Source organism: Phascolarctos cinereus, unplaced genomic scaffold (genome assembly GCF_003287225.1).
Source record: "Phascolarctos cinereus isolate Bilbo 61053 unplaced genomic scaffold, phaCin_HiC Scaffold_8;HRSCAF=390, whole genome shotgun sequence".
In the NCBI taxonomy this organism is placed as follows: domain Eukaryota; kingdom Metazoa; phylum Chordata; class Mammalia; order Diprotodontia; family Phascolarctidae; genus Phascolarctos; species Phascolarctos cinereus.
In genome coordinates this window covers 4380295-4400525 of record NW_027556291.1, presented here as the reverse complement: position 1 = coordinate 4400525, position 20231 = coordinate 4380295, and the positions used below count along the sequence as shown (strand labels likewise).

Sequence of the window (20231 nt, the reverse complement as noted above, 5' to 3'; positions counted from 1 at the left end):
ATTTGGCCATGGAGTTGGTAATAGAGGAATTTCCCGAGAGTAAAAGAGGGGTGAACACTGAAAATCGATGGATTTTTGCAAACAGCAAATGGACAAGAGAAAAATCACAATAAAGAGATAAACACTTCCCAGCTGCAGAAACGAAAGTAACATTTTATTCCACGGCTGAGAGCAAGGGGGGATTTAGAAATGCTTTGTGGTAACTTGCTGATAAAAGAGCAGAATTCCATCCTTGAAATTCACAATGAGAAACAGACTCCTACAAAGTAAAGGCGTCAGCTGGTGTGATTATTATAACTAAGTGATTCTACTCTGGGCAAGTCTCCTGCCTTGGGTTCTATGAGCCTCTCATTTCATACCAATTTCCCATTTAGTCACTGAGAAAATCCCCTTACTCGAGTTTCCACACAAAATCACACAAAAACATTAAAAACAGAATAAAGCCAACTGCCTAGGGTGTTACTGCCCCATTCCCTCTAAATGTTTAAATGATGGTTGGAGGAAGTTCAGTGGCTTCTTTGTCTTTCTTTTCCATCTCCCAAGTCTTGTTTTGTTTTTTTAAAATTTATTTATTTTTTTCCAAGTCTTGTTAATTGATTTTCCATCCTTTGTAAAAACTGTGCAAAGGAACCATTATTTTGTTGTTTTGTTCTGGTTTGTTTTTGGTAGTATTGACAATTCTAAAACCTGGTGCCATCTCCAGGGACAAAAACAGACTTGATCTCTCACAGGTGTTATTCTCCACCACTTGCAGACCCTCCACGTTGTGACTGGAGTCTTTGTGCTACTTTTTCTTGAGATGACTATGTCCTGTCTGCACCTTTTATTACACAACAGCCATGTAACTGTGAAGATGGATAGAGGCCCTGCCTTATGAACCTTCCTTTAGGAAGCTGTCTTTCACCTTCAAGTCATCTGTCAGATTTGAACACTTAACAAGTTCACTTAAGCCAACAAAACAGCAGATTTTGAAATAGTGAGAGAATCTTGGCAGTGTGTGTTACCCAGCACATGAAAAACAAATTTAACTTCTTTCAATGGCACGTTATAACTTGTCACATTTTAGGGCTGGGACCTTTGGGGGGGGGGGAGGCATCCCAGATCTACATCAGGAGAAAACTAAGGCTTTAACACCACTTTTCCAGAATTTACACTGGAAGGCTGTCTCAGTTAACGAAACAACCAAAGCAGAGGTTCATTTTTTGTACTTTGGGTATAAAGCTACTGAGGTACAGCCATGTTATTTGAATGTTTGTCTTGTTAACATGCCCCTGCTGCATTGTATCATTTCATATGGTTTAGAAAGTGCCCTTCCAAGGACCCTGTTCACTGCTGCACTTTTCAATGAGTTATACTGTGTCTAATGGAAAATGTCAAAAAAAAAATTCTACCAAGATTCTACTGGGTAAGCTGAGGACCCTTAAATAGCGTTCTGCATAGATGTGTGTCTGTAGGAAACTTTATTATGTGTGGAGCTAAATGTCTGTCAGTACATGTGTGTGCAGGTGTTTTGGCAGGGGGAGGATTGGAGAACTGGGTAAAAACACAGAGGTAATGAGCAGCGTTTATCTCAAAGCTGGAATATAAAATGACGAGACCACGTTCTCAAAATCCCAAGCCAAACCAAGACCACTACAATAATGCCGACATTTCCCAAATGGTCCCACGGGGACATTTAGAGCATGAGAAGGCTGTGCTTTGGTACACCCATTCTCTCCAAGCCCTCAAAACGTTTCCTGGCATTGGGGATATTGATCAGGGTGGCTGCAGAAGTGATGGGGGAAAAGGAAAGAAAATAGACATGAACCTCAATAAGAAAAAAAACTGGGCAGGAAGCTGACTGATGTTTTCTGTTTGTTGGACATGTTTACTGACTGACCAACTGAGTGTCTCTCAGGACAGGCTCACCTCTAGAATGGCAGCAGCTGTCTTTTGAAGTTATGCTGAACTTTAAAGACAAGGACATGGCTAGTGGCAAAGAGAGTGCTGTCCCCAACCAGCTAAAGAGGCTCCAGACTTAGGAAATGCCACTGGGGCAAATCCATCCACAGATTACACACCATCTCAGATTTTGACAACTATTTCATTCAGAAAAAATATCAAATCATGAAACAATTTTTGGCTCCAACCAGACTCATCCTCTTGGTCCAGGAGCAAAGGGGATTTCTATGGAGGCCTCTTTAAAGAGCTGAACATAATAAGCCAGAGCAGCATTTCAGCTTTAGGAGAACACTGCCACCATCACTGTCACTATCGACATCATCAGCCCATTTCCTGGGCATCTAATGTGTGCCTGCTACTGTCATGGGCTCCCCAGAAACTCATGGCCTCATTAATGAGGATGGTGATGATACCACCTGGCCTTTGTGCAGTGCTTAACTCTACAAAGAGCCTTCCCATCTCTTACCCCATTTGATGCTCACAATGACCCCATGAGGTCCATAGGGCACTTGGGCCCATTGGACTACATACCGTAAAATGGCACAGCTGGGACTAGAACGGAGGTGTTCTGATGCCCCGTCACCCATCCTTTCTACTAGCTCTGTCTTCAGATGGCAATGACTGAGGCCAGCCTGAGAGTCTCAGGACAGGCTCACCTCTAGTATGGGAGCTGTGGTCATCACTGACTTCTCTTCCAAAAATTGGGACAAGTTTCCAGGTAAAAATTAGGTCAGATCAACATGGTCGACAGTATCATTTGGAATGGAGGGCTGCTCTTCATTATTTCTCTCAATGCAGATTACTGGCAGGGGAATCTCAGCTCTCCAAACAATCTGAAAGAGATGACTCTGGCGTGAAACAATGGGGTGGTGGGGGAGGCAGCAACCATGATAAGAATATCCATGTTGTTCCCTGGACAGATTTCTACTCCTGAACAACTTTCCTCCTTGTGAACCTAAAAATTAAGTGGAAATCTTTATTGAAGGATATAGGACCACCCATAATGTCACTCTCACACCATACGTACACACACACACACACACACACACACACTCCTTCTGGCTTTGTCCAATCAATTGTTCAATTTTAAGATCAAAGTAGAGGAAAATGGAAAGGGATTGTGGGTCTAAAATAGAGAAAACCTCAAACAGCCACATCCCTGCATCTTTCCAGAAGACCTTCCCTATGGGACCCTCACTCTCTACAGTTTGGTCAGGGAGCTTTTCCTTCCATGGCTCCCACTTCTGGGCCTCATATCCAGCAGCAGCAGCAGGAGGAAGGGATAGCTGTAGCTTCACTACCTGGGATTCTGGCTCCTGCTTCCCAGCAAAATCCATCCCTTGTTTATAGAACCTCTTTATAGATGAAAGCCCAAGCTGTGTGGCTCTCTTGTCTCCTGTAACCATGGAAACGAGCTTTCATGCTTCCCTGGGAAGAGGTTTGATAAGCTGAAAGGCATCAAATAATTGAAAAGCCTCATTCTGGGGTATCCATAGACGTCTCTAGTAGGCTGCGCCAGGGGCCCAAGGCACAAGAGAGATGTAGAAGCCCAGACTCAGAATTAATGTTAGGCAAAGATAGAGGCGCCTTAAGGGCCATCTTACATAAACTAGTGCCTCCCCTTCTCCCCTCAAACCACTAATGAAGATAGTATAAAACAGACAAATATTCAAAGGGAAAAAGGGAACCCGAATGAATGACATGCAGACCTTGGGCTGTGCTGCAGACCAGCTGCAAGAAGGTTTTAGATGTGGTCGCTGAGGAATTGTCCATGATGTCCATGTCCTAAACAGACCAGAAGTGGGCTGCAGAGGGGAGTGCTGGCTGTCCCTCAAAACACTCAGCTCAGGCAGCCACATGCACATTTTAAGGCTTGCTCTCATTCAGAAGAGTCCTAGAACCCTCTTTGGGAATTGCCTTTAGGGCCCATTTATATCTTCACCAGAAACCTCTTTGGATTTCTTAGTTCACCCAGCCTGTTTGGACCCTGAAGTAGCACCCATAAAGCATTCACCAATCAACTTAGGTGGCAGCTATATCGTTTGGGACTTGAGTATTTGTTGGCTATTTCCAAACATGAAATCCTTCCTCCTAGGACAGTGGGAATCTCCCATTGTGTGGCCAAGGTTCTAACGGCAATCTCAGAGGAAGCAGGAGGCTTCCCAAGGCGACCGACGTGGAGGCTCGAGCAGTTCCATGGGGCACTTCTGGTCTCAGTGTTTCTTTGGTTTTTATGTCACATCACAATCCCATGCTCCTACTGATCTCCATCCCCTCTCCACCAGATTGGGTGCCTCAGAGGGTCGGGCACCATCTTCTTGGGAAGAATGCCCACTCCCTTAAAAAGGTAATTTGGAAGCCTTCCCCAACCATGTCAAGTGTTTGAAATGAACATTAAAAATAGAGAATTTGATGAGAAGGAATAAAGTTCATTCACCAATACTAGCTGATATATGTATATATATATATATATATATATATATATATATATATATATATATATATGTATGTATATATCTCAATATATCAATCTCTCTCTATGTGTGTGTGTGTGTGTGTGTGTGTGTGTGTGTGTGTGTGTGTGTGTGTGTGTGTGTGTATATATATATATATATATATATATATATATATATATATATATATATAATATGTGTATGTATGTATATATCATGGCCTTTTAGGACTGTCCATGGAGCCAACAGTGACTGAGCCTCTGTCTTGCTGTAGGCACTAGGCACAGAGCTTCAAAAGGAGAGTGATTTCAGGTTTGCAGAGGGCCTTGCATACATTATCTTATGGTCCTCAAGAGTGGTCCGCTGAGGTAAACGCTACTATTATACTCATTTTCCAGATGAAGAGACTGAGGTTCAGAGAATTTGAAAGCTATTCCCAGGGTCACACACCTAGGAAGTGACAAACACAGGGTTCCAAACCAAGGTTTTCATGATATCAAGTTCTGGGCTTTCTAACCATTGCACCACTTAGCATAAAGAAAGCTCAAATTACATATTGAGGATGGCTTATGGAGCTTACAAACTAAAGGGGAAGAAAACATGTAACAACTATGACAATACAAGATCTAGGCAGGCTGAATTGGAGAAAATCTCAGAAGGAAGGCAGTAGCATTGAGGGGGACTGGGAAGGGCTTCCTTCAGAAAGTGGCATTTTGGCAGGGACCAGAAGGAAGCCAGGGAAACAGGAGGCAGCGGGGAACAGGCAGAGCATCTCAGGCATGCCGGCGAGCCCATGAAAATGTCCAGAGTTGGGGGTGGGGGGGGGACCGAGATGGGGAGAAAATTTGGAACTCAAAATCTTGTGGAAGTGAATGTTGAAAAGTAAAAATAAATTAATTAATTTAAAATACTAAAAAAAATTGTCCAGAGTCAGGAGATGAAGTTTCTTGCACAAGGAACACACAGGAGGCAAGTGTAGCTGGGTCCTGGATTACATGGAGGGGAGGAAAGAAGACAGGGAAGGCAGGAAGGAGCCAGGTTAGGAAGGGCTTTGAACTCTGAAGCTGGAGGGGATATGGAGCCCCTGGATCTTCCTGATTAGGGGAGCGACCTTTGGGAGGCGAATGAGGATGGACGGGAGTGAGGGGAAAGACTTGAGACAAATACCAAGCAGCGGGCCTTTGCAATAGTCTGAGCATGATGGCATCCAATGGGCCCAGGTGCATGGTCCTGCTTTTCCACATTGCATCCAGACCCCACATTCCCAACCCAGCCATTTCCTATTCCTTTCCCACTGCTTTGGTAAGCAGTGCACACAGTCCCTATCCCCAAGCCCCCTATGATGTCCTGAGGGCACTTACCTCTCTGCCCCACAAGTCATGGCTCACTCTGCTCTGGGTCTCCAATCTTTACAGTATTGTTACAGTATCACCAGAGACTCTCCTTCCTTGAAAACATCAGGGATGCAAGGTAGAAAAAAGGCAAGAGGCATGGGAGTCTCTTGGAGGGTCTCGCCCTGAAATGATCAACACATGCCTCTAGGCATCACAAGGGCCAATTGGGACAGTATTTGGGCAGCACGCTCTATCCACTCCCGTGGCCACCCCTCTCACACAGACCCTGACCACCTGCCATCTGGGCTATCCCAAAAGCCTCCTGACTTGGTCTCTCAGACTCCAGGGCCTGCCCTCTCCAACTCAGCCTTGCCCAATGGTTGCCAAGATAATAGCGCTCCTTCCCCGCCTCTGTGACCAGTCCTCCTCTCTCCTGCTCAAATACCCTCAGTCTATTTCATCCTGATGGGCTGGCGAGCCAGTCTGCTGAGCCTGGCATTGAAGGCTCTCCACCGACCACACCCAAGCTGTCCTCCCACAGCCTGACTCCCTGCTCTTCCCTTCCCTGTGCCCCTAGGTGTTCACCTCCTCAACTCTCCTGTGCATTTGTGTAGACTCTTTGTCCCCCAGGATGGGAATACATCACTACCTCATCACTACCTGCTAAAATCTCCTTTTTTTAAAAAGGGACCACAGATAATGAAGTAATATCAATACTAAACCTACATGTAACAAATGCTATAGCATCCAAATTTTTAAAGGAGAACCTAAATAAATTACAGGTGGGAATAGATAGCAAAACTATAATAGTGGGGGACTTCAACCTTACCCTCTCAGAACTTGACAAATTGAACCAAAAACTAAATAAGAAAGAAGTCAAGGAGATGAATAGAATCTTAGATAAACTAGATATGACATCTAGAGAGAATTGAATGGGAATAGAAAAGAATATACCTTTTTCTCATCTGTACATAGTACCTTTACCAAAATTGACCATATATTAGGGCATAAAAACTTTATAGCTAAAGGCAGAAAAGCAAAAAATATTCTTTCTTACCATAATGGAATGAAAATTATAGTTAATAATGAACCATTGAAACACAGATTAAAAATTAATTGGAAACTAAATAACTTAATCTTAAAGAATGAGTAGGTTAAAGAACAACTTATAGAAACAACAAATAATTTTATTAACGAGAATGAAAATAAGGAGACAACACACCAAAACCTATGGGATGCACCAGAAACAGTGATCAGAGGAAAGTTTAGGTCTCTAAATGCTTACATAAATAGAGAAAGAGAAGGTAAATGAATTGGGCATGCAATTTAAAAGAAAACTAGAAAAAGAACAAATTAAAAATCCCAGATTAGACACCAAATTAGAAATCCTAAAAATTCAAGGTGAGATTAATAATTGAATGTAAGAAAACCATTGAGTGAATAAATAGAACTAGCAGTTGGTCTTATGAAAAAACAATAAAATAGATAAATCATTGGTTATGATGATTTCAAAAAAGAGAAAATAAAGCCAAATCAGTAGTATCAAAAATGAGAAGGTGAATTTGAAGATGAAATAAGAGCAATTAGGAAAAATATAGACTGCCTAGATTAACAGAAGAGGAAACAGAATATCTAAATAAAACCACTTTAGACAAAGAAATGGAACAGGCAACATACGAGCTTAAGTAAAAGGCATCGGGGCCAGATGGATTTACAAGTGAATTCTACCAAAAATTTAAAGACCAACTAATTCCAATATTAAATAAATTATTTGGAATAATAGGCAACGAGGGGGGTCCTACCAAACTCCTTTTATGAAATTAATATGGTGCTGGCATCTAAACCATGCAGAGGAAGAAAATTATAGACCAATTTCACTAAAGAATATTGATGCAAAAATCCCAAATACGATATCATCTAGGAGACTATGACAATATATCACAAAGATTACACATTGGGACCAAGCGGGATTTATGCCAGGAATGCAAAGATGGTTTGACATAAGGAAAGCTACTGACATGATTGATTACATCAATAACAAAAGTAACAAAAACCATCAGATTAGGTCACTAGATGCAGAAAAAGCTTTTCACAAACTACAACACGTATTCCTATTAAAAAACAATGAAATCATAGGTATAAATGGGTTTTTCCTTAAAATGATAAGAAGTACCTATGAAAAACCACCAGGAAGCATTATAGGTAACAGGGATGAGTTAGAAGCTTTCTCAATAAGATCAGGCATGCAACAAGGATGTCCATCGTCACCAATATTATTCAATATCGTATTAGAAATGCTAGCAATAGCAATAAGAGGAAAAAAAAAAGAAATTAAAGGAATCAGAATGGGCAATGCCAAACCAGAGCCACAACAATAATTCTGGCACTTCCAAAATGGTCACATGAGAACATTTAGAGCATGAGAAGGCTGTGCTTTGGTGCACCCACCCTGTTCCACTGATACACCCTTCTATTTCTTAATTAAATTACCAAAAAAATACTTTATTGAGCTAGAAAACATAATAACAAAATTCATTTGGAAGAACAAAAGGTCAAGAATATCAAAGGAATTAATGAAAAAAAATGAAAGGAAAGAGGTCTTAAAATATATAATAAAGTAGCAATTATCGAGACTATCTGGTACTGGTTAAGAAACAGAAAGGTAGATTGGTAGAAAAGAGTAGACATACAATACACAGTGGTAAATGACTATAGTAACCTTGTGTTTGACAAGTAAAGATTTAAGCTTTAGGGATGAGAATTCACTATGTGATAAAAATTGTTGAGAAAACTGGAAAGCAGTCTAGCAGAAACTAGGTATAGACCAATATCTTACACCATTTGCCAAGATGAGGTTAAAATGGATACACGATGTAGACATAAAGGGAGATACGTAAGTAAATTAGAAGAACCACAGCATATTAACTATCAGGTCTGTGGGTAGGAGAAGAATTTATGAATAAACAGTAGAGAGCATTGTGAGATGTAAAATGGATAATTTTGATTACATTAAATTAAAAAGGATTTCTACAAATAGAACCAATATCACCAAGATTAGGAGAGCAGATAATTGGGGAATTTTTTTGATAGAAAGTTTCCCAGATAAAGATCTTACATCTCAAATATATATGAACCTTTGTCAAATTTTTAAGAATATGAGTCATTCCCCAATTGATAAATGGCCAAAGGATAGGAACAGGCAGTTTTTGGATGAAGAAATCAAAGCTATATATAGTCACATGAGAGAAATGCTCTAAACCATTATTGATTAGAGAAATGCAAATTAAAACAACTTTGGGGTACCATCTCATACCTATCAGACTGGCTAAAATGACAGAAGGGGAAAACGACAAACATTGGAGGCGATGTGGAAAAACTGGGACACTAATAAACTGTTGGTGAAACTGTGAGCTGATCTGACCATTTTGGAGAGCAATCTGGAATTATGCCCAAAGAGTTATAAAACTGTGTACACCATCTGACCCAGGAATACCAAGGTGATCAGGGAAACAGGAAAAGAACCTACATGTTCTGAAACATTTATAGCAGCTCTCTTTCTGGTGTCAAAGAACTGGAAATTGAGGGGATGCCCATCAATTGGGGAATGGCTAAGCAAGTTATGGTATATGATTGTGATGCAATACTACTGAGGAACAGGCTGATTTTAGAAAAGCATGGAAAGACTTACATGAAATAATGCAGAGTGAAATGAGCAGAACCAAGAGAACATTGTATACAGTAACAGCAATTTTGTTCAAAGAATAATGTGAATGACTAAGCTACTCTGAATATCATAAATATTCAAATCAACTACAAAGGACCTATGAAGGAAGATGTGATCCACTTCCAGAGAAAGAACTTCTACAAAGAAGTATGTATAGCTTGGAACTTAAAATGTAAAAATAATAATAAATAAATTTTAAAAAGAAAAACGATTTCCCTTCCTTTTAGGACCAGCTGAAGGGTCACCTCCAAGAAGTCTTCCCTGATTGCCTCTAATCTGAACCTGTTCTCTCCTTCTCAAAGTCTCCCTGGAGCATTCTGGATCCCTCCTTCACCCTAGCACACTCTTTCTGGTATTTTCCTTACTGGTGTATGTGTCTTAGCCCACCTCCAAAACACTCTGACAGCCCCTTGAGGGCAGGCATGTGCCTTTTGAAGCTCTGTGCCTAGTGCCTACCGTGTGCCTAGCTCTGCCACAAAGGAGGTTCTCAGTCAGTGTTGGTCAGCCCGATGGTCCTAAAATGCTAAAAGGAGACCACTAAGGTGGGGGTACTTCTGAGCTCACCTCCTTGCCTTTCATTGGCGCCAAGCAGAATCCCAGAAGGCCAGGGACATTTGTGTTTCTTTGACATCAGTACATTGTTTCCTTCAGTGCTGAATACAGATAACAGAAGACTGTTAGCAACTGGCCATGGGGTGGGTAATAGAGGAATTCCCTGGGAACGAAAGAGGGACAGATTCATGAAGACTGATAGATATTTGCCAATGGTGAAGAGACAAGAAACAAAAAAATAATACAGAGCTAAGCACTTGCAAACTGCAGGAACTAGGAATCCCTCACAGGCAACATTTTAGCCATGACTGAGAACAAGGAGGGATTTCGAGATGCTTTGTAGCAGCTTGCTGATAAAAGAGCAGAATTCCATCCTTGAAATTGCCAGTCAGAGACAGAAGAACCCAAAGCCTTGGCCTACATCACTAAGTTACTATATTATGTATAAAGGCCCTGCCCTTGGCTGCCATGAACTCCTCACTATGACACAAAGCCCTTCCTCAGGTTCCACTGAGGATGTGGATGACCTGTAAATAGCATGTGGCCTAGGTGTAAGTGTGTGTGTGTGCTCGTGTGTGTTTGTACAGGGGCACATGTGTCAATGAGGGAGGTAGAGGGAAGAGCACAGGGAAAGAATAGAAAGGGGATTAGCAGCGTTCATCTCAAAGCCAGAATATACAATGACAAGACCACATTCTCAAAACCCTGAACCGAACCGGAATCACCACAACAATGCCGACATTTCCCAAATGGCCCCACGAGGACATTTAGAGCATGACAGGGCTGTGCTTTGGTGCACCCACTGTCTCTAAGCCCTCAAAATGTTTCCTGGCATCGGGCATATTGACCAGGGTGGCTGCAGAAGTTATGGGGGGAAAGGAAAGAAAAGACGTGAATAGCAGTAAGAAAAACACTGGGTGGAAAGCTGACCAATGTTTTCAGTGGTTATCAGAGACTCTGTTGAGTGACTAAACTGACTGACCCAGCAGCAGCTGTTTTGGAGATATACGGAACTTTAAAGTCAAGGTCGCTGCTAATGACAAAGAATGCTCTGTCCTCAGCCAGCTAAGGAAGCTCCAGATACAGGAAATAGCATTTGAACCCAAATAGAGCTGGAGGTCATATACATTCCCCTATTATATAGCAGAATGTTAAATACAGTATACTGTATATATGTAATATATAATGCAATAAATATTATATACTATTATATAGCAGAATCTTATAAGGTAGAGGTTATACACATTCTACTGTTTTCTTCTTAGGGGCAGCTAGGCAGCACAGTGGATATAGAACACTATTCCAACACACATGGGGGTCAGGAAGACTCATGTTCCTCAGTTCAAATCTGGCTTAATCCTGTTTACCTCAGTTTCCTCATCTGTAAGATGAGCTGGAGAAGGAAATGCCAGAAAACCCCACATGGGGTCACGAAGCGTCTGACCCGACTGAAATGACTGAACAACAACAATTTTCTTCTTTGCAAATATTTCCAAAAAGGTTTTCAAATCGTGAAACTTTTCAAAGCAAAACTGTTCACCAGACTCATCCTCTTGGTCCAGGAACAAAGGGGATTTCTGTGGAGGCCTCTTTAGAGAGCTAAACATAATGAGCCAGAGCAGCATTTCTGCTTTAGGAGAACACTGCCACCATCACTGTCACTATCGACATCAGCAGCCCATTTCCTGGGCATCTAATGTGTGCCTGCTACTGTCATGGGCTCCCCAGAAACTCATGGCCTCATTAATGAGGATGGTGATGATACCACCTGGCCTTTGTGCAGTGCTTAACTCTACAAAGAGCCTTCAAAGAGCATACCCCATGAGGTCCATGGGGCACTCGGGCCCATTGGACTACGTACCATAAAATGGCACAGCTGGGACTAGAACCCAGTGCTCTGATGCCCCATCGCCCATCCTTTCTACTAGCTCTGTCTTCAGATGGCAATGACTGAGGCCAGCCTGAGAGTCTCAGGACAGGCTCACCTCTAGTATGGGAGCTGTGGTCATCACTGATTTCTCTTCCCAAAGGTGGTACAAGCTTCCAGGTGAACATGAGGTCAGCCCAGCAGGGCAGACAGTGTTATAGGAATGGAGGATCATTCTTCAGCATGTCCTCAACACTTATCACTAGCAGGAGACCTCAGCCCTCAAAATGATCTGAAAGAAAACAAAATGTGGATCTGGGCTGGACGATGGGGAGGCAGCGGCCATGTTAATAATACCCTTGTTCCCTGGATGGCTTTCTTCTCCCATACAATTTTCCTGCCCTCCTGATCCAAAAACGCAAATGGGACTTTTGAGGAAGGGATGCTGGATTGTCCATAATGTCAGTCACACACACACACACACACACACACACACACACACACACACACACACACAATCTCTAGCTTGTCTACTCAGTTGTTCCATTTTAACATAAAAGTTACTGGAGAAAGATGAAAAGGTATTGTTGGTCTAAAATAGCCTCAAACAGCCACATGTCCGTGTCTTTCCAAAACACTTCTCTTCATTCTCTGCTTTTTGGTCAGGGGCCTTTTCCTTCCACGACTCCCACTTCTGGAACTCATATCCATTGGCAGCAGCAGGAGGAAGGGATAGTTGTAGCTTCACTACCTGGGATTCTGGCTCCTGCTTCCCAGCAAAATCCATCCCTTGTTTAGAGAAGCTCTTTGCACACAGAAACTCAGAAGCAGGACTGTCCTGTCTCCTGTAACCATGGAAACATGGTCTCTAGCTTCCGGGAGAAACTGTTCTGCAAGCTGAATGAAATCTAAGAAATGCAACCCTTTATTGTGAAAAGGGGCTATAGGCTTCTGCAGCCAAGGGGCCCCAACACAAAAGATGTGGATCCCCCGCCTTCGAATCAAGGACTGTTAGAGCTAGCAGGGCAAGGGCCAACTAGCACAGCCTGCTGCCTCCCCTCCTCCCCAAACCACCAAGGAAGATGGGCTAAAATGGAGAAAGAAGCCAAATGTGAAAGATGACCCAAATGAATGCCATGGGCATGGATGCATGGGCCCTGCTGAAGATGAGGTCCATGAGGGCTTCAGGCTTGGCTACTCGGGAATGTCGTCCATGAGGTTCATGTCTTAAACAATCCAGAATCAGGATGAAGAGGGGACGGCTGTCTGTCCTTGAAAACACTCAGCTCTGGCGGCCATATATGTATTTCAAGCCTTGCTCTTGCTCAGAAGAGTCTTAGAACCCTGTTTGGGAACTGCCTCTAGAGCCCATTTATATCCTCACCTTTGGATGACTCTATTCTCCCAGTCTGTTTGGACCCCTAAATAGCATCTATCAATCAACGAGTGAACATCTAGGTGCCAGGTACATCATTTGGGACTTGAATGTCTTTCAGCTTTTTCGGAAAACAAAATCCTTCCTCATAGGGCAGTGGGGATAGGCTATTGTGTGTGCCCACGGATGTGAAAGCAATCCCAGAGCAAGCGGGAGGCTTCCCAAGGGGACCAACATGGTGGCTAGAGCAGTTCCATGGGGCACTTCTGGTCTCAGAGTCTGGTTTTGGGGGTCTCATTATGATCACATACTCATACTGATCAGTCCCCTGTCCATCAGACTGGTGCCTCACAAGGTTAGACATCACCTTCTCTGGGAACAATGCCTACTCTCTCCTAAAGGCTTTTGGGAAGGCTTCCCCTATCAATGCACTATTCCATGCCAAATTTCCACAGGGGAAGAAGGTTCATTTAGTAATTTGTTGTTCAATTGTTTCAGTCATGTCTGACTCTTCAGGACCCCATTTGAGGTTTTCTTGGCAAAGATATTGGTTTGCCATTTCCTTCTCCAGCCCATTTTTAAAGAAGAGAAAACCAAGGCAAACAGAGTGAAGTGCCTTGCCCAGGATCACCCAGCTAGTAAGTGTCTGAGGCCAGAGTTGAACTCAGGAAGGTGAGTCTTCTGGATTCCAGGCCCAGTACTCTAGCCACTGCACCATACAGCTGCCTTCATTTAGTAACACTAGAGGTTATGTTTATAATGATTTCAGGTTTGCACATAGCCTCTCAGAGTGGACCTGGGAGATAGAGGTCATTATTATCTCAATTTTCCAGATGAGGAAACTGAGGTTCACAGAGTATGAGAACTCCCCAGGAATAAAAGAGGGACAGACTAGTAAAAATCATAGGTTTTTGCCAAAGATAAGAAACAAATAATGAAGAGCTAAGCACTTGCAAGCTGCAGGAACTAGGGATCCCTCACAGGCAACATTTTATCCATGACTGAGAACAAGGAGGGATTTAGAGCTGCTTTGTAACATGTTGCTGATAAAAGAGCAGAGCAGAATTCCATCCTTGAAATTCCCTATCGGAGGCAGAAGAACCCGGAGTCGAGGCCTTGGCCAGCATCACTAAGTTGTCATATGCTATGCGCCAGTTGTCTGCCCTCGGGTGCCTCTTTGGCATCACGCCCTTCTTAAATAGTGTCCCGCATATGGGCATGCATGTGGGGGAGGGGGGGAACTCTATGATTTGTGCAGGTGTTTGTGTTGGTAGGAAGATGTGGTCTGTATCTGTTTGAAAGGAGGACAAGGGTGGGAGGAAGCCCAGGGTAAGAATACAGATGCAATGAGCTACATGCATTACTGCATCCTCAAAAACCAAAACTAATCACACCATGGGAATTCCAGTGTTTTCAAGACTGTCTGTCACAAGACCCAAAGCAGGTTTGGAGAAGGCTGTGCTGTGGTGCGCCCACTCGCTCCAACCCCCTTGAAATATTTCCTGGCATCGGGAATATTGATCAGGGTGACTGCAGACATAGTGAGGGTAAAGGAAAGAAAAGAGATGTGAACAGCAGCGAGAAAAAAACCGGTCGGGCATTCAAAGGACATTCTCCGTGTTTGGTGGAGATGTTTGAATGAGTGATGCCTGGCAGTGGATCTCAGCTTTCAAACAAATCCAAACGCTTGAAAGACAAAAAATATGCACACAAGCTCCTCCCTTACAACTAACTTTCCTCCTGCTGAACTGAAAAGTAGAATGGAATTGTTGGTTAAGGGATACTGGATTGACCCCATCAGTCACCCTTGAAGAACCTCTGGCTTTGGCCAATCATTTGATTCGAAGATCAAAGTGTCTAGAGGAAGTAGGAAAGGAACTGTCAGTCTACAGCAGTGATAACCTCCAACAACCATGGTCCTGTGCCTTTCCAAAAGACCTTTGGTACAGGACCCCTGATGCCTGGCAGTGTGGTCACAAGGTCCCTTTCTTTCCATGGCTCATACTTCTGGGCCTTATATCCATCCGTGGCAGCAAGAAGATGGGACAGGTGTAGCTTTCTGTTGTTTTTTTTTTCTTTTGTTTTATAGATGTAATTGAGGTTGACTTGCCTAGGGTCACACAGCTAGGAAGTGTGTGAGGCTCCACTTGAACTCAGGCTCTCTTGACTCCAGGGCTGGTGATCTATCGACTGTGCCACCTAGCTGCCCCAGTTGTAGCTTTTTTACCTGGGATTCCAGCTCCTGCTTCCCTTGTTTATGGAACATCTTTGTATACAGAAACGTGGAAACAGACTCTCTTGTCTGCTGTAACCACGGAAATGTGCTCTCTTGCTTGGGGCGGGGGGAGAGGAATCATTCCATTAGCTAAAGGAAAGCTAATCAATTTAAAAGCCTTATTCTGAGAGGGGGTGAGGTATGGACTAGGGGAGCCATGGCAAGTTGGAGGACAGATGAAAGGGTTTCCAAGAGCTGCTGTGGTGTCCCACTCCTTCTTCCAAGCTGCCCCAGAGCCTCTCGAGGCCAGGGACTCTCCTTTTGAAGCTTTGTCTCCCAATGGCTACTGTGGCTAGCCCTGTGACATGGCAGGCGCTCAGGTGCCAAGAGACCACCAGGCCTGGGGCACTTCTGGATTCGCTTCCCTGCCCTTCACTGGCATCATGCTGGAAGATGACCCCAAAAACAATCCCAGAAAGCCACCCACGTTTGCATTTCATTGCCATAAGTACTTTATTTGGTCAGATGATTAATACAGATAACATAAGACTGATACAAGTTTGCCACTGGGTGGGTAACATAGGAATTCTCCAGGAATAAAATGGTGATGGACTCCTGAAGATCCAGAGATTTCTGCCAGTGGCAAAAAGGACAAAAACAATATAGTGAAAAGATAAAACACTCACAAGCTTCAGGGAACTAGGAATCCCTAAGGAGTTACATTTTCTTTTATAATTGAGAACAAGGAGGGATTTCGAAATGCTTTGTAGCATGTTGCTGACAAAAGAGCAGAATTCCATCCATGTCATTCATAATCACAGGCAGAATACCCAAAGTAAATGCTTGGCATGCATAACTATCAGAACTATGTTAATATATGATGTGCAAGTCCCCTTCCCTTGTGCCCTACGAGCCCCTCCCTTTCATGCTCTGTTGGGTCTCTTGGTAATATTTAAGTAAATAGTGTCTTGCATGTGTGAATGTGTGTCTGTATGGGAATGCAGTATGGGTATGGCTGAAGTGTCTGTGGATATATGCATGTGTAGGTGCATGTATGTGTATGGGGGGGAGTGTATGTGTATGCTTGTGTTTTATTTGGAAGAGGGGGGAGCACAGGGTAAGAATATAGAGGGGACAAGCAGCATTCATCTCAAAGCTTGAATACATGATAGCAACACTACATTCTCAAAACTGAAGACCAGACCAAGAACACGATGGAGCTTCGACGCTTCCCAAGGGGTCACGTGACCATACTTAGCGCATGAGGAGGCTGTGCTTTGGTCCATCCACTCTCTCCAACTTCTCGAAATGCTTCCTGGCATTGCGGATATTGATCAGGGTGGCTGCAGAAGCTATTGGGGGGAAAGAAAAGAATACAAAGGAGGCATGAAGAGCTGGCCCGGGGAGCAGCCTGCCAGTGGCCCTCCTCTGTGGCTGGATCTCAGTGGGTCTTGAGCTCCTGTTTGATTTGTACCCTTGTGTCCCCCAGGGGTGGCCCCAGTACCAAAGAAGGGACCCAGCTGTTGGACTGAAGCGAAATCATTCCAAAAGAGAAACTGAAGTCCTGCTCAAAATCTTTTCCACATGCTCAAGAGTTTGCTTGCAAACTGTAATAGGAGAGCGAGAGCGAGGCTAGAAGCACATACTGTGACACTGGGTACTAGCCAAGAAGGGCTCAGAAGAATTCTAGAGAAATCCATCCAAAGGGAAACTGAGCTGAAAAATCCTTCCTGGGCCCAGCACATCTTAGATCCAGGCAAAATGCATGCTGGTGACGGAAAGGGCAGCGGATGAAGCAGCATTGCCAAATATTCAAGGCAGTCCTTCTTGGATCTGACCTGCGCTAAGCAGCTCTCAGGTGCCAGGCCCTGTTTTCCCAGAACGTCTGCCCTCCTGAGGAGCAAGGCCGGCCGATGACATACAAGCTGTTTCCTGAGGAGGAGGGAACGAGGGCTGCCACGGGCGCCTGCCCCAGCCAGGAGCTAGCTAAGCACTGGGGTGTAGCCTTGAACAAGCTGGGGATCCCCCAGGGTGGAGGCAGGGAAGGGGTACATGCCAGGCCTGGGCCCAGGCCATAGACTAGCATGACCATAGAGCAGTAAGCCACTTGGCTGGTACAGAGGAAACAGTCCCTGATTTCCAGACCTTCCCTTCTACTGGAGGCGTATGGCAGGGAAGCATAACAGGGTAATTGGAAGAGATGGCCTATGTCCAAAAGTGTCTCACCATCATTCATTTCCCTAAAGCTGGTGTCCTCCTTCAGGCTTTCCTATTTGGCTGGGGGATCACCTGCTATTCACCCAGCGTCTTATCTTCATAACCTGAGTATTGTGAGTACACCTGGGAGGTGAGTATCACCTCTGACTCCTTCCTCCTTCATCACTCAGACATGGCTGGTTTTCAAGCCCTGTCCATTGAGCTCAGAGAGCAGGGGTTTTAACTCCCCTAACTTTCGGTTTCCTCAGGACCTAGCAAAGTCTTTTGTTCACAGCAGAGGCTTAATAAAATGCCTCCTATTGGATCTAGAAGCTACTGTATTTAGACACCAAAATACATTCAAACACACACTTGCAAGTGATCAGACACATGCCAACCCACTTTCTGCATGTGTTTAAGTGAGGAGGGCTACAAAGAGGCTTCTAGGCTACCACTGGGCCCAAATGGTACAAAAGACTGATAAAAATTTCATTTCTTCTGGGCTCCCAGGCAAGACGGGGAACGCCCTGAAGGACTCACAAACAGATTTGGGAAGGGTGAGTCCCTCATTCAATATCCAGAATGGGGTTGGGAAGCTAGGGAGATTGGGACATCTTTTTTTAAAGACAGGCATGGATGAGCAGAGTGTTCTTTATCAAATGTGGCTACTCTGAATCCAGCAACTGAAGCCTGGGTCCCAACACGTTTTCAACCTATAGCACAAACTGGGAATATGGCACTTTTGGGTTGGGAAAAAGGATGGGCAAGACCATGGTATGTACAAAGAATCCAGCAAAGCCACCTGGCATTTCAGCGTTCCGAGATCAGTGCCTCCATGTACTAGTCAGCCTGAGATTTGCATCATGAGGCCTAAAGCACAGTATTTTGTTCCTACCTTCTTTGAAAGTCTAGATCATTGGGAATCTGTTTTGTGGATTGTTTTATGTTCTAATGAGAGAAAAGTAATACCACTGAGAGTCTTGAGAATTGGTTGCTGGATTCTATTAACTTACGTATCGATGGATCAGACATGACGACCATCACGTAGGTGTTGGAAGTAAAGATGTCAATGAAAGCAGCAAAGTTCGAGTTGCGCACTTCCATGCTCTGGAAGGAGGCCGCCAGCTTGCTAGAGGGGAAAGGCAAAAAGCTATTGAAAAACTGATTTCCTTGGACACATGGACCCTTAATGAAGCACTGCAGTTCAGGGCTATTCTACCTTCTAAAGCAAATGATCAGATGACTTCCAGGTCATGTGTGCAACATGATGGCCAACTAGACATTTTCTCCAATCCCCATAATCTGTCAAACTTTTCCAAAACAGAAATGCTGCGCCAAAGATAAAGAAACTATTTCCATGGTCTAGGATACCCAGAATCCAAAAGAAGGTTAAAGAAAAAATCCCCTGAGCCTAAGAACTGATGCTTCCTGAGCTTGACTCACTCCGTAGCCCTTCCCCAGTTCCAAGGACACAATACAGGCTGACAGCAAAACCCATTGCTACATCCCAGTCTCCCCTCTCTCGTGCCAGTGCTGGGACAGAGTACTAAGGAACAAAGGGAGTGGGGCAGGTCACCAGGACAGGACACTTTGCATGGAGTGTGTGTGTGTGTGTGTGTGGTGTGTGAGCGTGTGCATGTGTGGTGTGTGTGCGTGTGCGCGTGTGTGGTGTGTGTGCATGTGCGGTGTGTGTGCATGTGTGGTGTGTGTGCGTGTGGTGTGTGTGTGTGGTGTGTGTGTGTGTGTGTGTGTGTGTGTGTGTGTGTGTAACGGGATGCAGTACTCCACCAAGCCTGAGGGAAGGAGTCCAGCATCCAGTTGGCTACAGTTCTGACTACCCAAAAGTCAGTTGGGACAAAGACCCAGGCTGGTGAACCAGGAAATGCCCAGTGTGGGAAGAAGCTGACACACTTTTGAGATCCAGTTCCCAAGGAAACCACCATCTGAAGGGAGAGAGTCAGGAAGTAAGCAATAAAGAAAACAATGCGGGGGGGGGGGACGGACGGACTGAAAGGACCAAAGATTCCAGGAACAAGAAAACTCAAAGACCTTAAACATTAACATAAATCAAGAGGAAAAACTGTTAACAACAAAAGAAATCAGGGATCCACGGACAGATAAGTGCAAAACAAAGGAAGGTGATCCAACACTTGCTGAGACAGAGGACCCTGTGGAATGTGAGGAGAACACAGAGCCCAGTACACTGCTCCTAAGTGGTTCAAAAGAGAAATGAGTTTACGTCCTGCACAACAAAAATAACGAGAAGAGAAAAACTGGAATTTGCAATGGCAAGCTTCACCAAAGAAACAAGAGAGAATAATAGATTGGGAATTCAAACACACAGAAGTACAGGACAACCTGGAAGCAAAAAAACCAAAAATATTTAAAGAAAATATGCTCACAGAGGTGAAGGAAAAACAGCAACAAAACGCAAGCCAAGGAGAATAATTAGGCCAATACCCCATGAGGTTCCAGAACATGTGGGGAAAAATCAACTAACCTGATTTTTTTTGCCTGAGCAAAATGTCCTTTAGCCATAAGATTCACATATTATCTTCTGACTGTCATAATTAA

At 43.9% G+C, this 20231-nt stretch overlaps 1 protein-coding gene across 3 annotated transcripts in view; it reads right to left on the bottom strand.

Moving 5' to 3' along the window:
* Window positions 1–15955: 15955 nt before the first annotated feature.
* LOC110202682 (ras-related GTP-binding protein A) overlaps window positions 15956–20231 on the bottom strand; it is a 31764-nt gene continuing 27488 nt past the window's right edge. For all 3 annotated transcript variants that reach the window (XM_020978942.2, XM_020978943.2, XM_020978946.2), the window contains exons 9-10: window positions 18671–18786; window positions 15956–16813 (exon numbers count right to left, since the gene is read on the bottom strand). In XM_020978942.2, coding sequence (XP_020834601.2) covers window positions 16716–16813; window positions 18671–18786 — 214 coding nt within the window. In that variant the 3' untranslated portion in view covers window positions 15956–16715. The remainder of the gene's footprint in view (window positions 16814–18670; window positions 18787–20231) is intronic.